The 18,308-nt window shown below is 35.9% G+C and overlaps 2 protein-coding genes across 3 annotated transcripts; one reads left to right on the forward strand and one right to left on the reverse strand.

Moving 5' to 3' along the window:
- The first annotated feature begins 1,604 nt into the window (after window positions 1-1,604).
- On the forward strand, window positions 1,605-5,650 carry LOC142618289 (uncharacterized). The gene is made up of 4 exons (XM_075791194.1): window positions 1,605-1,829; window positions 2,593-2,706; window positions 4,970-5,074; window positions 5,233-5,650. The coding sequence occupies exons 1-4, from the start codon at window positions 1,733-1,735 to the stop codon at window positions 5,505-5,507; spliced, it is 591 nt and encodes a 196-aa protein (XP_075647309.1). The 5' UTR covers window positions 1,605-1,732; the 3' UTR covers window positions 5,508-5,650.
- A 2,160-nt stretch (window positions 5,651-7,810) lies between these two features.
- LOC142619510 (FHA domain-containing protein FHA2) lies at window positions 7,811-17,971 on the reverse strand. Of its 2 annotated transcripts, none has more exons than XM_075792633.1 (3): window positions 17,193-17,971; window positions 13,663-13,820; window positions 7,811-8,365 (listed from the first exon to the last, which is right to left on the reverse strand). In XM_075792633.1, the coding sequence occupies exons 1-3, from the start codon at window positions 17,818-17,820 to the stop codon at window positions 8,156-8,158; spliced, it is 996 nt and encodes a 331-aa protein (XP_075648748.1). In that variant the 5' UTR covers window positions 17,821-17,971; the 3' UTR covers window positions 7,811-8,155. The 2 variants fall into 2 exon arrangements, with proteins under 2 accessions (XP_075648748.1, XP_075648747.1); XM_075792632.1 differs by having other exon boundaries at window positions 17,187-17,971.
- Window positions 17,972-18,308: the final 337 nt, after the last annotated feature.

Genomic DNA, 18,308 nt, shown 5'->3' on the forward strand with positions numbered 1-18,308 from the left:
CACTTGAGTGCTCTTTTTAATATCTAATTACTATTTGAGAATTGTTTATTTTTGGTAGCTAATTCGCATAATGTGAGAAAAAAAGTTAAAAGTTAGCTGATTTTTTAAAAACTGAAAGTAAGATTACTTGAAATAAAGCTAAGATTAAAAGTTGTGTGGGACACATGAATAGTGAATAATCAAAACAAAAAGCTAGTTTTTAATCTATTGCCATACACAGACCTAGTAAATCTCTCTAAAAAATATAGTAAAAAAGTCCAACTTTGATAATAAGAAAAAACAAAATTGAATGCCCTCTCCGAGCCCAAAAAGAGGGAGAAAAAAAAGTGAAATTTTTTTTAAATAATGCTAAACAAAAAATAATTTTATGCAGAATGCTTGAAACAGTTTATGTAGAAAACAGTAAACAATTTTAATGAGAAAATAGTAAACAGTTTTAATTAATGCAGAAAACAGATTTTATGAATGCAGTAAGCAGATTTGAATATACAGTAAACATAATATGCAGAGAGCAAATTTTTCTTTGTACACAATGTTGTTCGAATTTCTCATTGTAAACCCCCAATATTTTAACCAATTTGACTATAATGCTTCTGAGAAGTTAGAAATTGATGAGTGTGTTAAAAATAAATGAAGAAGGGATATGAGTGGCCTAAAAAATCATATTTTGAAATTAAAATTTCTATTATTTACAATGCTTCTAACTAAATAAATAAAAACATATGTTTGTGCACTCAAATGAAAAAAAAAAAAAAAACCTACTTATTTTTATGTTTATGTTTATTTGTTGATTATAAAAAAAAATATAAGGAACTCGAGCTTAGCAAACTCGAGTTTCATATTACAAGGAACTTGAGCTTGGTAAGCTCGAGTACCATTAAAGAAATAAGAAAGAGCATTTAAGCTATTACAAGGAACTCAAGCTTGGAAAGCTCGAGTACTATTAAAGAAAAAAAAACATTTAAGCTTGAGTTTTGTGTTTACAAAGAACTCAAGCTTGGTAAACTCGAGTTCCATGCAGCATTTTTTCAATAAAAAAATCCATGTTAGCACAAGTTTTTTTTTATGAAATTCAAGTGTTTAATTCTCGATTTACACAGCAAACTCAAGTTTCATGAAGTCGAGTTTCAAAAAAGTGGTATTTTGCTATTTATTTTGCAAATAATGGTAAATTGCTAATAATTTTTGCAAAAAGTGGTAAATGGCCAATGTGGCCAAAAAATAGAGTTTTGAGATGTTAGGTGTATTATAAAAGGATAAAATTTAGGTACAATACTTTAGGTGCAGTTTCTTAGGTTCCTTTTTTAAGATTCTGCCATGTGAATATTTAACTAAAAAATAAAGTTTCATCTCATGAAAAGAAATTCATATAGAAGAATCTTAAAAAAGAACCTAAATAATAGCACTTAAGTGTTGTACCTAAATTTTGCTCATTGTAAAATGATATGATAGTATAATTGATAAAGTAACTTTTTGAGATGGTAAAATAGGATAAAATAAAATTTTTCATTGCGAATGCCCACTAAAGTATTTTAAAATTTTAAAACCAAAAAAAAATCAACAAAACCGAGCAGTTTGGTTTGGGTGTTCGGGTGCCCGAGAGTCAAGGCTAGAACCAGCCCCGCTATATCTACCGCTACACCGTTTCCAACTTTCACTGCCAAGTGCCAATATATTCATTTCATCACCGAAGCTTAAACCCAAACCCACCGCAACCCCAAAAAAAAAAAAAATGGCTTCTGAAGATCCAAAAATCCTAGAAGGAGGGCCTCCATCTTCGTCCACTGACAGCTGGAAAGAGCGCATCTTCATCCCTACTCTCCTAGCAGGTCTCATTTCATTTATTACCCATCTGTTTGGTTGCTGAGAAATCAGAGAAAAACATAGGAAACTAGAAAAAAAAAAAAAAAAAATTCTCATTTCTTAAGTTTTATGTTGCTATTTAGTGAAAACAAGAGAAACCCATTATTTCTAAACCAATTTGCTATACTGGGTTCAGTTGGGTTTGGGGAATGAGGCTCAGAGTAAAGGGAGTGTAGGTATTGAATTTAAAGTTTGATGTTTCTGTTTACCTGAAAATAAGTGAAACCCATTATTTCTAAACCAATTTGCTATAGTTCAGTTGGGTTTGGGGAGTGAGGCTCATAGTAAAGGGAGTGTTTTTGGTATTGAATTTAAGTTTTATGTTTCCGTTTACTTGAATATAAGTGAAACCCATTTTTTTAAAACCAACTTGCGATACTGGGTTCAGATGGGTTTAGAGTATTAGGCTCAGAGTAAATGAAATTTTTTTGGTAGTGAATGGAAGTTTTTGTTGCTTTTTACTTGAAAACAAGTGAAACCAATTATATCTAATCCAATTTGCTAAACTGGGTTCAGTTGGGTTTAGGGAATTAGGCTCAGATTAAAGGGAGTTTATTTGGTATTGAATTTAAGTTTTATATTTCTGTTTACTTGAAAACAAGTGAAACGTTTCTAAACCAATTTGCTATACTGGGTTCAGTTGGGTTTAGGGACTTAGGTTCAAAGTAAAGGAATTTATTTGGTGTTGACAATTTGAGAAATTGACCTGTTTTTTTTGGATTTGGGCAGGGATTGTTGGTGGAGGATTTGGGTTGGTGTCAAAGTATCGAAACGTTCATGGTCTAGCAAAGATTTCTGCTACTTATGCTACTAATCTGGCCATTGTTACCGGTTGCTATTGCGGTAATAAAAATCTCTGCTTCATAAAACTTTCAGTCATGTGATTGTGTTGAAGTTTCAGTCTCTCTCTTTGTTTGTTTAGTTTTTTTTTTTTTTTTTTTTTTGTTCATTCATTAAGGCTGTTTTGAAATCCCATGAAATTTCAATTGCTACATACAATTGTCTTCCACTTAGAGTTTAGTGTCATTATATTACATGGGAATCATCATCTTATACGTTACAAATTAAAATGAAGTCATTGCATATGTGTGTAGCAAATCCTACATCATTAATTGTAATGGAGTATGCCATTTTCTTCAATGGCTTGATGCAAGCATGAACTGTTTTGGTATTGCTACTGCTGACATTTTGTCCCTTGATAAGTTCACATTGTCAAAAGCACTGCATCTTGCATTTCAAGCAGAGATAAATGGTCTTTTTGTCAGTTTGGAGGTAGTGAAAACTCTTTGGTCACCAATGTGTTTTATTAGATTTACCCAACAACTAGTCAATGCCTAGAACCTCATATCTGAAGCTGCTGGGTCATCAGTTTTTTTGTAAAATGACTTTATGATTTTGAGTTTCTTTTGAAGCGAATGAGAATTCTAGAATATCTTTTAATATAAAATATGGGGATGTAATAGCAATGACCTCTAGCTCTGGGTTAAATGGAAAAAAATTATAGGGCTGTAATTGGTAGTTGTGGATGTAAATCTATAGTTGATTTTGTGATACCTTACACCTTTGATTGTGAGATCTTGGAAGCTTCTCCTTCAGAGCTTCCATTTTTTAAAATAGAAATTCTTATTCTTTAAAACTAAAAATAAAATAGAGCATGTATAGCTTTCCTTATGTTAAGAGCATAATGTAGACATCATGTTGAAGCCAATTCCTAGGCTTATATGCTAAGAATATGCTAGAACTAAAGACTTACCTCATTTTGGACCCCCTTACCCTTCCCCCCCCCCCAAAAAAAAAAACAAAAAAACAAAAAAAGGATTTACCTGATAAGTGGGTTGGTTTAAGGTGTGAGACTGTTGGCAGTTACTTCTTCTTCTTTTTTTCTTTTCTTTTTTTTTGGCTGAACCGCTGATAGTTCTTTCTTTTTGAGAACCTGTGCTAGAGTACTACTTTTTCAAGACTAGAAATGTGGTGTGCACTGATTTGAAGAATCCATGTGATCTATTTTGAAAAAAAGACACTGATTACAGCTGTGGGATTGGGGAAGATAACATATGATTTTGATAGTGTTTCCAATGGGGTGTAGGACACTCAATTTGGAATTTTTGACAGTTACTTTTTGCATATCTAATATACCACAAGGCAGTTTGGAACATTTTTTGTCATTGTGAGATATATGATGAATAAATATTGACAACACTTGTTGCACAAGTACAGGAATTATGCATTTAGTTTTAATGAGGTAAACAGATGAGTGTATTTCAGCATACTGATTACTGTTTGAGAAGCATGTGGCTGCCTATTTGGCTGTGAAACATCACTTCTCTTTGAGTCTTCAATCAAAATATAAAGTTTTTAGTGGTCATACAATCTAAGAACTGCCTATAAGTCTTCATTATCATTCCCCTAGAATCATTTATTTTGTTGACATCCTGTTCTCTTGAATGAGTTGTGGTTCAAAGTTTTTCTTGATTGATTCCTTGTGAAAATCTAAGCAAGAAAATTTGAATGAATCAATCTAGGTAGATCATTAAGATGGAAAAAAAATGGCCTGAAAACAGGGATTCATGTATTCCAGGATAGTAAAACAGGTGATCATTATAGTTTTGTTTTGATATAGACATAGTGTATGAAAATATTAATAAACTTTGACTTCTATACGTTATATATGTAATTTGACTTTGGATAGTAAGTTCTTTCGTGAACTTAGAGTTTTGTTAGATTGGCAAACAAGAACTGGGTTTTTCCTATGTTTGTCTTTTTTTGAGGCTAAGGCTTCAATATCTTTCCACTTAATCATGCTGCCAACTGCATCACTTGGATTCTTTGTGCTTCGTTGTCAAGATTCAGGATCAAGGCATATATGATAGTAATCTGAAAAAAAATTATCTGTGGACGCATGCATTATCGTAGTAGTCGTCCACCTTTTTCAGAAACTCACATATGATTGCATCTCAAGAAAATGCAAGGCAACCAAAGACAGGCTTTGGCTGCAAAAAACGGCAATGATGAAGAATGACAATGGAAATTGATTGAAGGATCACCATAGTTTTGGAGACAATTTTGTCTTAGAATTAATTTAATTAAAAAATTTCCACTTTTACAGGAGCACGTGAATTTGTGAGAGCAGCTAGGAAAACAGGACCTAATGATCTATTGAGCTCTGCAATTGCGGGTTTCGGAACTGGTGCTCTTCTTGGGCGTCTTCAAGGTTAAATTCTAAGACTCTCTCACCTGCCAGGGGGTGTGTGTGGTTGTGCAGGGATGTCTGTATTGCAACTCTGAGCTTGCTGCAACCAAAGCAATAAGAGGCTAATAATTTTACTGTGTCCCTAACTTAATTAAATTTGTTTTTCTTTGGCATGTTAGGTGGTCGACCTGCTGCTATCCGTTACTCTATCATCTTTGCTATTGCGGGGACTGCAGCAGATTTTACTACAGTTAAACTAGATCCTGCCTTGAGAAATTACAGTGAATCTATATTGGGTAATAACAGTTCACAGAAGAAGGATGGTTGGTTGAAATTGCCGGAGTGGTCCCCCATCCAAGTACTTGATGAGGAAGCCATTGCTGCAAAACAAGCCCGGGAACAACAGCTCTATGCGCAGAGGGCACTTGGCAAACTAAACAAAGAAGAATCTTGAAAATATCTAATCTTGTACCTTGAACTCTTATGTTTTAATAATAATGTTTTTGGTGCCTGTCTTCCAGCCGTTTCGAAATGGCTTCTGTAGACAAATTTTGACAAAGTCAGTTTCTTTATCTCAGTTCCTGTTCAATTGATGAATTTGCAGCTAGTCCTATATAGACTAGTAATGTTCTTAGTATGCAAGGAGATTATCACGTGTATATACTCACAAAATTCATAAAGCTTTTTGTCAATTAAATGCTCCAGTTGATCTTTTTTCTTACCTGGACTGTCCGTTTTAAGGGTAATGAAGTCTGTTGGTGAAGAAGTGATGTACTCTGGTGGGTATTGCCTTATTGGTTATCTGGTTCTCAGGCAAACCTTTCAGGTTAGCATTTGCATTAGGTATGCCAAAATAGCATTAGACCCCCAAAAATGTGACCGAAGTATTCATCCGTCAAATCAGTCATCACTCCATAAGTGAGCATTTCAAATCAGTCATCAATTTCAACCCTCAAATGTATAAATTTTAAAAAAAAATAATAATAATAATAATTGGAAACCTCCTCTGAAATACATTGGATTATACTATAGTGTTTCAGCAAAATAGTTGTATCACCTCGCAAAAAATTACGCCAAAAAAACATACAGGGTTGAACAGAATCACGATATAATGTTGATTCTTTTTTGTTATTCAATCCTTCTTCTATGACAATAGCTAAAGTAGGCTTCAATTCATCATCAAAAGAAGGTGAGTCATGTTGAGGCTTGTCAACTTGAAAAATAAAATCTGAGTTCGAAAGGGAAATTTATTGAGAGAAAATAAAAAACGGAATGGAAAAGAAAATTGGGTAGAAGTGGATAAAAATTGAAGAGAAAGTGATCTTGTTTATAGAGCAAGAATGTGACTGTAGTTTTGAATTTAAAAAATATGATTGTTGAGTTTAAGTTTAGAAAAATATGATTGTTGGGTTTGAATTTAAAAAATGTGACCCTTAAGTAAAAAATATAACTGTTGCGCTTAAAGTTTAAAAATATAACTGTTTTGAAATATTTTGAAGTTTAATACTGTTAAAAACTTTATATATATATATGAATGAAGAAAAGTATTTATCGAAATAAAGTTTAGACTTAATGTAAGTGTTTTGAAAAACGGTTAGTTAAAATAGAGAAAAAAAAATAGTTCTTATATTAAAGTAGACAATAATTTTTGCACAAACTGATTTTTTTTTTTTTTTTTTTTGAGAATTTCAAAAATTCTGATGTGAATGCTCTTAATTCCTGATTTGGCAAATTTTATTGCAGGGAATATGTGCTTGATGCAAAACTACGAAGTAAAGGAGGTATATCTGGTTAAAGTTGCATTTTTCCTCCCATCACAAATAAATAAATAAAGAGTTGTGTTTTTTCATATGCAACGTGTAGTATGCTCAAGTTTCCGACATGTCTTTTTGTGTGGTGTGTGTGTGTGTGTTTTTTTTTTTATGAAGATTCACTGCAAAAATCACCGAGTATAGATATCATACAACAGAGCCAACAAAAGACCATGAGGGTAAGAGGTTGGAGGAATACGAGCAGAGACAGTATAGTGCTAATTCTGAGCTGTTGAATTTGCAGTTCTTTTGGTACAGCTAAAACTGCAGCTTGTAAATGACTTCGCTAATTCTCTAATATCATTTTCTTTTGTAATTATTTCAGTCTCCCAACCAGGAAAGAGTATCCAATGCTGTCACCCACCACACCAATATTAAAGTGATTTTAGATTTAGACCCTCACCAGCAGAAGCCAAGATGAGAGCTGCTTAAACAGCCTTAGCCTAACCAAAAGGACCGCAATCCACAAGCTGGGTTACCTTTATAATTTCTGAAACCAGCAGGCTACGCAGGCTCAGAATCGCAATTAACTTACTGTACCTGAAGGCCGAAGCTAGACTTCGCCATCTATGCTCTGAAATAGTGAGTTCAATAATGTTAAATCCTTGCCTAGCAGCTTGATGCTTCTCATAGCACTTAGCAATATTCTTAGGGAATCTTTTGCACGTTAACTTGAAAGGGAGAATAATTGTTTAGGAACAACCCCATTTAGTTTTTGATAAAAATAGTACAGTTTTAAACAATAACTGAAAATTAAATTGATACATGGCGTTGCCCGGACTTGATCCAAAAACCCCATTTAGTAATTGATCTGATGGGATAACCACCAGTTTATAAGCTCAAAAGGAGAATCTACTTATCCAAATCAACTATTCACAACCCTCCTTCCTCCTATCTTGGGACTGACGGTATAATAAACTTAGGACACTAAATACCAACACCGATAGAGTACCAACAATCTCATATCAAGAAAACAGTAACTTAAACAACAGCAACATAATTCAGATTCAAGCTTGTCATTTACATATATTTAACAGGGTCCTATCTAAAGCTCACTATCGGTGGTTGACCCCATTCCACAACAATAGTAGGTTAGTAAAAAAGTTGACAATCGGCAATTTTGTCTCTAGAACCTAGATCATCACTATAGAATACACCTCGTAAGAATTCCTTGAACAATTGAATCTCCTTGTTCCTGGCTGCTCGATAGGAATCCCTTGCTATTCCTTTCCTAATAAACTTCACCATAAATTATCAGCATCATGGAATCACCCATAGCCACTTCATTATTTTATGAGAGCAGAGAGACAAGAGAGACAAACTCCAGTGTTACCCGACCCTTGGACCTTGTGTTGATGACAAAGTGTTCAGGATATTTCCTTAGCAACATAAGCAAGCCGTACCAAGGTTTCCCCTTGGATTCAGGACCGGGCCAGTCCTCAGATGTAAGATATCTCCTTACTCGACTATGGTGCCAGACATTAGCATACTTCTCCAACAACTGAACAAGATTAGAACCATCGAGGAACACTCAGTAATGTGAACAAACCAGATGTATATGTGAGTTTTAACTCCCAATGCAATAACAGTAGTACAAATCATTGTTATCAATGCAATAAAAATGACCCATTAGAGGTGAGCCAACAGAAAAGATAGTCACTATCATTAAATTTGTGGCCATAAGAATCAAAACTGAATAGAAACCATGTCTTTTAATAAGTATGTCTTTTAACATAACAGTGTGATGTAGTAATAGGAAAGTACCAAAGAGTTCTGGCTCAAATAGCACTTCCTCCTTTTACAAGTGTGGGTGGAGAGAAAGGACATGGGTACAAAATTCATTGGGTGCATGTGTAACCAATTACCAATAAAATAATTAATACAGAGGATTATACTTTTGAACATAAACTATGGTGCATGGACTTGAGCACAAGTCCTGGATAGTGCAAAAGGCAGACAGCTAAAACTATTCAAAATCTCCACATCTCACCCTTTGGCCCATATGTCCTAGTAAGTACCTATCCAACAAAGCCATGTCAAATACAAACTACATGCCTATACCATGTCATGTAAGAAAGTTACTGTTCACATTTACAAGTGCTCATGCAACATAGACACAATTTTATCCTCCTACACGTCCCCACCACCTTGCACTATCATAACCTTCAAGAAATCTCACTATTTATATCCAAAAACGGGTTATTTCTGTTATAAATATAACCCTTGTTGCATGTTTTCATGCCGTAGTACTTATATGACTCGGGGAAAATCCTATTTCAAAGCACAAGGTCAAAACTATCACCCCCACAACATTAAAGAAGCCTTCTTTTGTCTCAGAATTACTGTTCATTGTACTTTATTAGGTTAAAAAGTATGTCTTTTAACAATATCCTTATGAGGGGATGGTGTCTTAAGCTTTTGTTGCTTCAGAAAATTCTTAAAGGAACTCAGTGTCTACTAAATGCCTAAAGCAGTAGCCTCAACTCTATGATTCAATCCCCCTTACAAAATCATCTAATTGCAAGAAGCCCAAATTGATTTGACTTCAATAATAATTGTTAAGGTAGGGGATGAGAACCTGGATACTAATCAGATTTAGACGAGTTAATGAAACAGTAAAATCTGAACCTTTAAGGAATTACTCAATGTGAAAGTAGTGTGACGAAAAAGTCAAAAGGAAAATAAATTGCAAGGTGTTGTGTCTTGCAATGGAAGGTCCGCATGGTAGCACTAATCAAAAGATGTAATGGGTGGGTTCTAAGTTTACAAATTTCTTTGCACTGTATCCTACTGGGAAATGTGGTACTAAAAACTCAGCACTTAACTGAAAAATATACTTGCATCATACTAAATATTTTTTACAACAAAGTGCATCCAAGTTAAGAGAATGCTATCTTCCATGCGGAAGACTTTGCAGTATGGAAAAGGAGGCATGGCATCAAAAAGGGATGGTAAGGTACACGGTTCAAGTTTCAAAAATGAACTTAACAGGCTAATACACTAGAGTTAGCATCCATTATTCAGAAGATTTTTTTTTTTTTTTGATAAGTAACGAAAAATTTTATTAATAAAGAAGCCAACCCGAGTACATTGGGGATGTACTGTGGGGGCAAAAATCAAGAACCAAAATTACAACAATCAAGTAAAACAGGAAGGGAAAAACAAGAAAAATGCGACAAAGCCGCACTCTAAACAAGGAGAGTATGTAAGAAAAAACCAAAATATAGTTGTGCTGCAAGCACCACATCCATGTGGAGCATGGTAATCACAAAAATGTAAAATCAGTTTTTGATGGCACAAACATAGCACGTTTAGATAATAAATGAATAAATAACCCTCTTTGAAAACCTAAATTTAAGGCGAAGTCTGAGAACAATTTCCCATGGAAGTTGAGTAGGTTATTTGTATTTTAGTTTATGTTTATTTTGTTTCTCTACAGTCAAATGTATTTTTTAAATTCTGTAATTGTTGGGTACAGGCCATAATTGTGGGCCTGGGGTTTAATTTTATTAATAAGATTTATTTACTTTATGTGTGGGATTTAGTTTTCAATTTAATTAGGGTTAGATTCACTGGTAAAAGTAATAGTCCTAATTCTATTAAGAAAAGTTAAGTTTTAGCGTCCATATAGTACTCAAAACAAGGAGTTGAGTTGATCAATAAAATATTGAGTGTCTTGAGTATTGAGGCACATAGCCTTATTGTTCATTTCTTCTTTTTCTCACTCTTTCCCTTCTTTTTGATATTTTGTAGCTATTCACAGGCACCATTCACATGCATTGTTTATGCTGCTATCAACAAATTTTGGTAGATTCAATTCTGTTTCTTCTTACCTCTTTGCAACCCTAAATCAATTATTTTCTCTTCCCTACAAAACCCTAGCCATTCCTGAACACTAACCCTTCTTTCTGAAGGTTCTACACCATAAGTTCACAAATCCTCTTAACCATATGCCTACCACAAGCACACATAGACAATTTTCCCAGATTGTCTCAATTTTTAATTTTTATCTATGTAGGGTAAAATGGATTTGCACCCCTTAAACTTCTACTCATGCTCCATTTGTTTTGAAGTAAAATGTTTCCAAGAAAATATTTTACACATTTTACAGTGTTTTTGTTGTAAATAGTTGGTCAACTGCAAAATATTTTTAGTCAACCTTAAGAGCAAAGGCATAAGTGGTCAAATGTTTTACATTTAAAAAATCAGTAAAACATTTTCCAATTTCTCCACTCTCTCACTCTCGACTATTCTCTCCATTTCTCACTCGCATTGCTCTCTCCTTCTTCCCTCCATCTCTCACTTCTCTCTCCCTCTTGTATCCCACAGACTAGCCAGAAACTCCCCTACCCAGCGGTCTGGCAACCACCAGCAATGCCACCTTTTGTCAGCGTCACTCATCATCGGCTCCACCACCAATTCTCAATTTCGCGATCCAAATCCTGATCTGAACCAATTGCAAACGCCACCCACCTCTCTCACTTTCTCACACCGATCAAGTTTTGATATGGGTTTTGAGTTCATGTGATTTTGGGGTTTCCAATCCGGCCTTGGTGTTTTTTTTTTGGCTTTCTGATTCGGATTTGTGTTGGTTAGTGGTGGCTTGGTGGATGTTTTTTGGGTGGTTAATGGTGGTTTCAGAGTTTGGTGATAGTTTTTAGGGTTGTCGGTGGTTGTTTTTTGGGTGGTTGGTGGTGGTTTAGCAGTGGGTTTGTGGGTGGGTTGGTGGTGGTTTCAAAGTGGGTTTGTGGGTGGTGGTGGCTGTTCTTTCTTCAGGGTATGGATTTTTGGGTAATTGATCAGTGGTGGTTTCTGTGGTTGTTCTTGCATTTGGTGGGTTTTGAGAACTAGGAAAATTTTCATTTTACAAGAAACAAACACCGAAAATGATTTTCACAACATTTTTCAAGTATGCAACCAAACATTGTAAAATGAAAATATTTTACTTCGAAACAAACGGAGCATCAGCTGCACAGACATCCCTGAATTAACTTTACCTCTAAAGTTTGAGATTTGAAAAAGATGCAAATATATCCTTCCATTAGAACCTTCCAAATTTATAACAGAAAATGACAATGTAATTGTTACATAACCACTGAACATGACATCACATTTGATTTGCTCTGCTTCCTCTCCTATCCCTCTCACCACCATTAACTTTGTACACCATGACCAGCCCATAGAACCCCTGACATCTTCTTTCATAATCTTCAATCGTGGCATCCTCCCAATCCTCCTAGTTGTCTTCACCCAACCCACCAACAACCCAGATCCTTTACCCTCGCTTTCCTGCAAGTTCTTGAGAACCTTACAGCTCCCTCAACCATGAAAAATTAACCCAAAAATTCCTAAAACTACATCGATCTCCCATGGAATCCCTCTATTGGAAGCATTGTCCTAGAACTCATGGACAACTTTGAAACCCGAATCCTCAACTCTAATAATCCCTCTAAGTGTTATGTGCACCTCAAAGATGCAATCTTCAACTCTAATAAACTCACTGACTGCTACCATGTCCTACCATACCTAACAATGCAATGACTAAATTTATAGCAAACACTTTGTTCTGTGATGCACCCAATAATCCAGTCATGCACAACCAATGTATTTAATATTTGTATTTTGACATTATTAGTCACATAAATCTTATTATCAAATTAAAATTCCCAAAGTTGGTAGCATCAGACAATAAAATGTCAAAATAGAACAAGAGGCAGTACCTAAATGTAGATGGAGGAATGGATAGCTTGCCTTCCCTTACCCATCCCCTCTTCCTCTACTTATTTCTCAAAATCTCAACATAAGGTTCTCTCTTTTGGTGCTGATTCAAGTTGTAAATGAGCTTCTTCAAAGAGTTCCATTCTAAGCATTAAAACCGAGCCCACCCCATAGTAGAGTTCCATTTACATATTGGGTTGTGTTTTTTTGAAAATTTTTATTTCTCCTAGAATGGTGTTGGCCTAACTTGCATGGCATTTAATGCATTTTAGTGGCCACATACCAATCATGGGGCTATTTTCATTCATTAATTTGGAACAGACATTAACAGAAGGGTTTATTTACATATTTCTTAAAGTTTATGGGTAAAATTGACTAAAGTTTTGGTTCATGGATTGTAACTACAACTGGATAATAGTTTACAATGATGTTAGTACCACACACTTTGCCACAACTGTCCTACGTGGCAGCCTGTGTGGGTTGGAAAAAAAATTGTAGGTCCATGTGATAGTGAGTAGTGACAGACAGCCAATCACAGTCTGCCACATAAGACAGTTGTGGCAAAGTAGCATTATTGAATAGTTTAAGTGGTTTTGTGCATTTTACCCTATATATACTCAAAATCAGTATAAATATAACTGACTCTATTTAGGTATTAGGCATTCAGTGAACAGAGAGGGTTATTTCAGTAACTCAGGCAGTTCCTGCAAGCCCTTAGAACCACTGTTTTAAAAAACCGGACCGACCGGTCCGACCGGTTCAACCGGGAAAACCGGTGCAGTCCGGTCCGGTTAAATGTCTCAAAACCAGTCAAAAACCAGGAAAAACTGGTCAAAACCGGAAATTTTGAAAAAAACGGTTTGATTCTCGGTTCGGTTTTTAAAACCATGCTTAGAACCAAGTTGGACTTGTTGAAAGTCCGGCACTTCGCTTATCAAAAAAAAAAAGTCAGGCACTTCGTGCAAAAAAAAATGCCGAAGGTTAGCACAAGATCCAAACAAACCCCCCAGGACCTCACTTAGATGGGATAAGCAATGGGCAATGACCTTATATACAAGCAATAAAGGTAACGATACTAACCACAGCATGAAGTTTCTCCATAGGCATCCATTCTCCAGGACCACAAATATCTGAGAGTGCAGTAGCTACAGTTGATACCACATCCTTTTCTTCCAACTGCAGAAGTTGATGATTGTCAGCATCCCGATCAATCCTTGATCTTCCATCTGCTTTCTTCTCTGCAGGAATTGGAGACAATACCATGCCAATGAAAGAGTATTTTGTAGGTACATGTGTTGTATCATTTATACAGCCATTTTGGAACCAAGCAGTCAAAAAGGGAAAGCAAACTGTCCAAGTAACTATGTGGAAATTCAATTCAAGAATGCATGATATCAATATAAAAACAAATTTTCAGGATCATTTTCAAGTGATATAGTGAATATGAGAACATCTTATCACAGAATCAAGTCAATAACCCTTAATAAGTGAGAAAGGAATGCTAGAATCTTTGAGGGGTATGAGATGACCATTTTCAATTTTTTTTTTTTTTTTTACGCATGGAACCTCAACAAGGAAGGGCCCTTTGGATCCACCCCTGGGAAGTAAACCACAGATACACAACCGCACCACCATAAGAGGACCATTTTAGATTTGAAATTGCTGGTTTTCATAACCGTGTCTGAATGGATGACAGCATCAAGATTATTTTCATTTTCAAACTTATTAGACTCTATGGATCATAGTTGAATTGTGTATGTACCTATTGTATATAGCCTTTGTGGTTGGGCTACATACCTCCATCTCTTAAAAAAACTTATTTACTTATCAAAAAAAAAAATTTATGCCTTTAATGGTGCTTCCATGGTCCTCCATGACGAGGACTAGCCAAGCTCCTCATGCTTTTTGCTATTGAGTGAGAGCTCCTCCATGTATTGATTCGTAATGCACCCAACTTTTCTGAAGAAAAAAACTCTTCAGAAAAGTTTTGCTTCTAGCTTTTTCCAGCACAAACTAAATAAATTTTAGGAACAATAGCTAAGGTTGGCTACATAATAAATGTGCTTCTCTTTGAGGTGAAAATTGGTGTAAATATGATAAATTCAACAAGGAAGAATGTCATATGCATTAATTTGATGTCAGCTACAGTACTTCAATTTTCATCAAGTTTCAAAACATGTTCCATATGATGGCTTGCTTACAAGATAAACTTAGAATAAATGGTCGTAACCTAGAACTTGGCCAATTAATAAAGACAGTAGCATTTACCCCTACCCTATATACCCCAGGAAAAATGATACATGAAGTCAACATAAATTATAATAGCATCACTGGATGGACATCCTGGTAAACATTAAACAGCCCATGAACAGAACAAAATTCTAAGCCTCATCCTAATTCCTCAAAGAATCATAACATCAGCAACAAACAATCCCAGTTGCAACACATGATCCAAGGGTTTGCTTTCCTTTTCAGCTTCTGCACATTCCTTCTCAAAGGTTCATTCCAAGTCCCCTTTCAATTTATGTAAAGTCAGCATCTTGCATAAATTTATCAAGAAGCTGTATATCCTATTTATTATAGGAAACCCCAAAAAGAAGCCAAAAACACAAAAGGATCTAATATATTGTACCTAAAATTTGCCCTCTCAGTACATTGGGTAATCACATGTAGTGTTGTGGGAACTGGGAACACTATTTCTCAAAATGGAATCCATAATCTCTTTTTAAGACACGGAGCTATGCACTTATTTCAAATAGTCAACCTTTCCCTTCAATTTCCCGAAAGCAGATTGTGGGTGTTGGTTATCACCAACACTGCTATCAGGTTTACATTTTTTTCACATTTGTTTCCATCCTCATCATCCTAAGTGATCTATATCTATTAAAAGATTTGACCACCCAATTGATAAGGTCGATATTTTCATCTTCTTTAGGGGCTCCAATCATTCTCAACAGGGATTTTCCATAGTCTATAATGCACTTTTCAGAATCTTTGTTTTCATGGAACTTGTAGTTAAGGATCCTTGGATGGATTCTTTAGTTACATTGTATAGAACTTGGAGCTAAAATTGTATTTTTTACACTATGTCTGAGCGGATGGCTTGCTTAAGTAGCCATTCTTTTTCTACCTTGAAGGAAATTCTAGATTAATGGAACTTTAGGTGAAGTTTTGTTGCCTTCTTAGCACACTGCCTGTGTACATGAGAAACATACTCATTTTCATTTCAATAAAGTTTTATTTCTTATCAAAAAACAGGTATAGATGTTAAAAACCTAGTTTAAGTGGGTCTAAATGCATACATGGATGATTATACAATCTGTACCAATTAGGAATCTCATCAGCTATAATGAGAGGTTTATTCGACATGTTTCTTACAAACACATCCAACACCTTTCAATTTATTGAAATTGTGTTTGTGATAATGTGTGCATGCGCGCGCGCGTGTGTGTATGGGTGTGTGTGTGTGTGTGTGTGTATGTATTTCACTAAAATGAATAAGACTCAATTTTTGGGAAACTAAGTCTAGGTTGAAAGGGGGGCCAAATGATGGTTGAGGAGGGGAATAAATACTACTAAGCCACAAGATGAGTGATAAAGATATACTGTAAAAAGAAACTAAACCTAAAAACATTGAATAGGTTCATAATCGATAAACTGTGCATCCTCCAACAACCACAAACACAAAGTAAACACCAACCAAACATAAACATATCAAAGTGGAAAGGGGAAAAAGTTCCTAGCACCAACTGATTAACAAAAAAAAAAATATTGTTCATAAGAACAGAAGTAGCAGGTTTGCATAGTCAATAACACAAACACAAAGTAATCCAGATAATGGAGTATATCAAGGTTTATCAAACGGTTTAAACTGCACTATCCATGAGTCATCCCAAAGAACTTAATGAAAAGAACCAAGGAATACAGCATTCAACAAATTCTCACGTAGAATCAAAAAAAAACCTCCACTACCACTTTTATATATATTCAACAGTTACAATGGGGGATATTGGGTTCGAACCATGAACGTCTTCATTGGAAACACTAGGAGGTTCCAGATGAGCTACAAGGCTCTTGGCCAAAAAGCTCCACAACCAAAAATATCAACAATAATAAGCAAAGATTTTCCGCCAAATACGAACAAACTCAAAATCCAATTACTAATTCCCACCAATATCACCATAATCAAAAGCCCTAACCGAAAAAATTCCACACTGTTCTCAGTTATTAAACCAATCAATCGAAACAACCCCTTAATATCATTCAGAAAATGCAAGCATAATCTAACAAAGAGAGAGTCCAAGCAACCCTCAACACAATCAAAAGCTCACAACCAAATGTAATAAACAACATCCAAAATGCCAAATTGCCAAGAGCCTCAAAGCTCAGTAGCATTGCCTAGCCTAGCCTCTTTTCTGAGGAGATCCAAAATCTCACATCCCAATAATTAAAACCCACCAAACAAAACAATCATATCAATATCTTAGTACCCAAAACCAATAACCAAAAAAAAAAAGGGTATATAAAAATGAATTAAAACTCTACTCTACCATCTGCTCCTACTAGTATTGAATTTGAACAAAAAATCGAAAAAAAACACTAACCCTTACCGCCGGAGCCTCCGGCGCCATAGCTGTACCCATCAAATCCTTCTCTCCTCACCTTCTTCCCACTACTCCCACCAATCCCATTATTATTATCATCATCACCATCATCCTCCTCATACTCCTCATAATACTCCCTACCTCTCCCCTTCTTCCCACTCCCCACCGCCGGAGCCGCGATATGATAATTCCCATAATGCCCCGCGACTGGCGCTGCCACAACCGCCCCCGCCCCAGCCCCGGCCGCCGCAGCGTAACCCCGAGCACCTACCGGGCCGCCGAGGATGCTCCGAACGGGCAAAAGGAAGTAAAACTCTTTGTCGCCGATCTGGAGAAGGTCCTGAGAATCGAGCTTGACGGGAGGGTTGCCGGGGAGGTGGAGAACGCCCTCGACGAAGCAGCCGTTCTTGCCGAGGACTTCGAGGGCGAAGCGGCGGCGGGCGAAGTCGTAGAAGATGCGGGCGTGGTGGCGGGAGATGTTCATTCCGCCGCCGAGGCTGGAGAGGTCGACGTCGACGGTTGATTTCTTGGAGTTCCGGCCGAGGATTATGGAGTAGGTTTGCATGTAGTACTCGAAGTCTTCGCCTTGAAGCTTCGCGAACCCAGCCTCCACGTCGCCGCTTGTGGCGCCCATTGATTGATTGATTGATTGATTGATGGATGGATGTTTAGCTTGGTTTTTACTCTCTCTGAGATTCTGATTTTTGTGCGAGAGAGAGAGAGAGAGTGGAGTTTGGAACTTGAAGAAATGAGAATTTGGAAATCTGGGATTCTGGGCTGGGGAGACTTTTTTTCTTTTTCTTGGGCTTTGTTTGATCATTGAGTCTGTTTGGTTTGTGAGGGTTTTGTATCCAGAGAAAGAATGAGAGTTTCTTTTATTTGGCTAAATTACAAATTATTCTTTCAAATGGTCTATTTGGATACCGCTTATTATTAAAAATTGAAAACTGAAAATATTATAACAAAATAATTTTTAAATGTGTGAATAGTGCCGTGAAACTTAGTTTTAAAATTAGTTTTTTTTTTTTTAAAGTAATTTACAGGTCCCGTAAACAGTACACAGGACTCATAAAAATGAAAAGCAAGCGCGCAACTAGCAGTTGAAAATGCTATCCAAATGAA

This window comes from Castanea sativa, chromosome 12, assembly GCF_040712315.1.
Source record: "Castanea sativa cultivar Marrone di Chiusa Pesio chromosome 12, ASM4071231v1".
Lineage (NCBI taxonomy): Eukaryota > Viridiplantae > Streptophyta > Magnoliopsida > Fagales > Fagaceae > Castanea > Castanea sativa.

Excerpts from the sequence above, each read along its gene's own strand:
- LOC142618289 (XM_075791194.1), top strand. The coding sequence starts at position 1,733 with ATGGCTTCTGAAGATCCAAAAATCCTAGAAGGAGGGCCTCCATCTTCG. Across the intron at positions 1,830-2,592 it reads CATCCCTACTCTCCTAGCAG|GGATTGTTGGTGGAGGATTT; the intron begins GTCTCATTTCAT and ends GGATTTGGGCAG. Across the intron at positions 5,075-5,232 it reads TCTTCTTGGGCGTCTTCAAG|GTGGTCGACCTGCTGCTATC; the intron begins GTTAAATTCTAA and ends TTGGCATGTTAG.
- LOC142619510 (XM_075792632.1), bottom strand. The coding sequence starts at position 17,820 with ATGGGCGCCACAAGCGGCGACGTGGAGGCTGGGTTCGCGAAGCTTCAA. Across the intron at positions 13,821-17,186 it reads CGGAGGCTCCGGCGGTAAGG|AGAAGAAAGCAGATGGAAGA; the intron begins GTTAGTGTTTTT and ends CAATTCCTGCAG. Across the intron at positions 8,366-13,662 it reads TGGAGAAACTTCATGCTGTG|TTGTTGGAGAAGTATGCTAA; the intron begins GTTAGTATCGTT and ends AATCTTGTTCAG.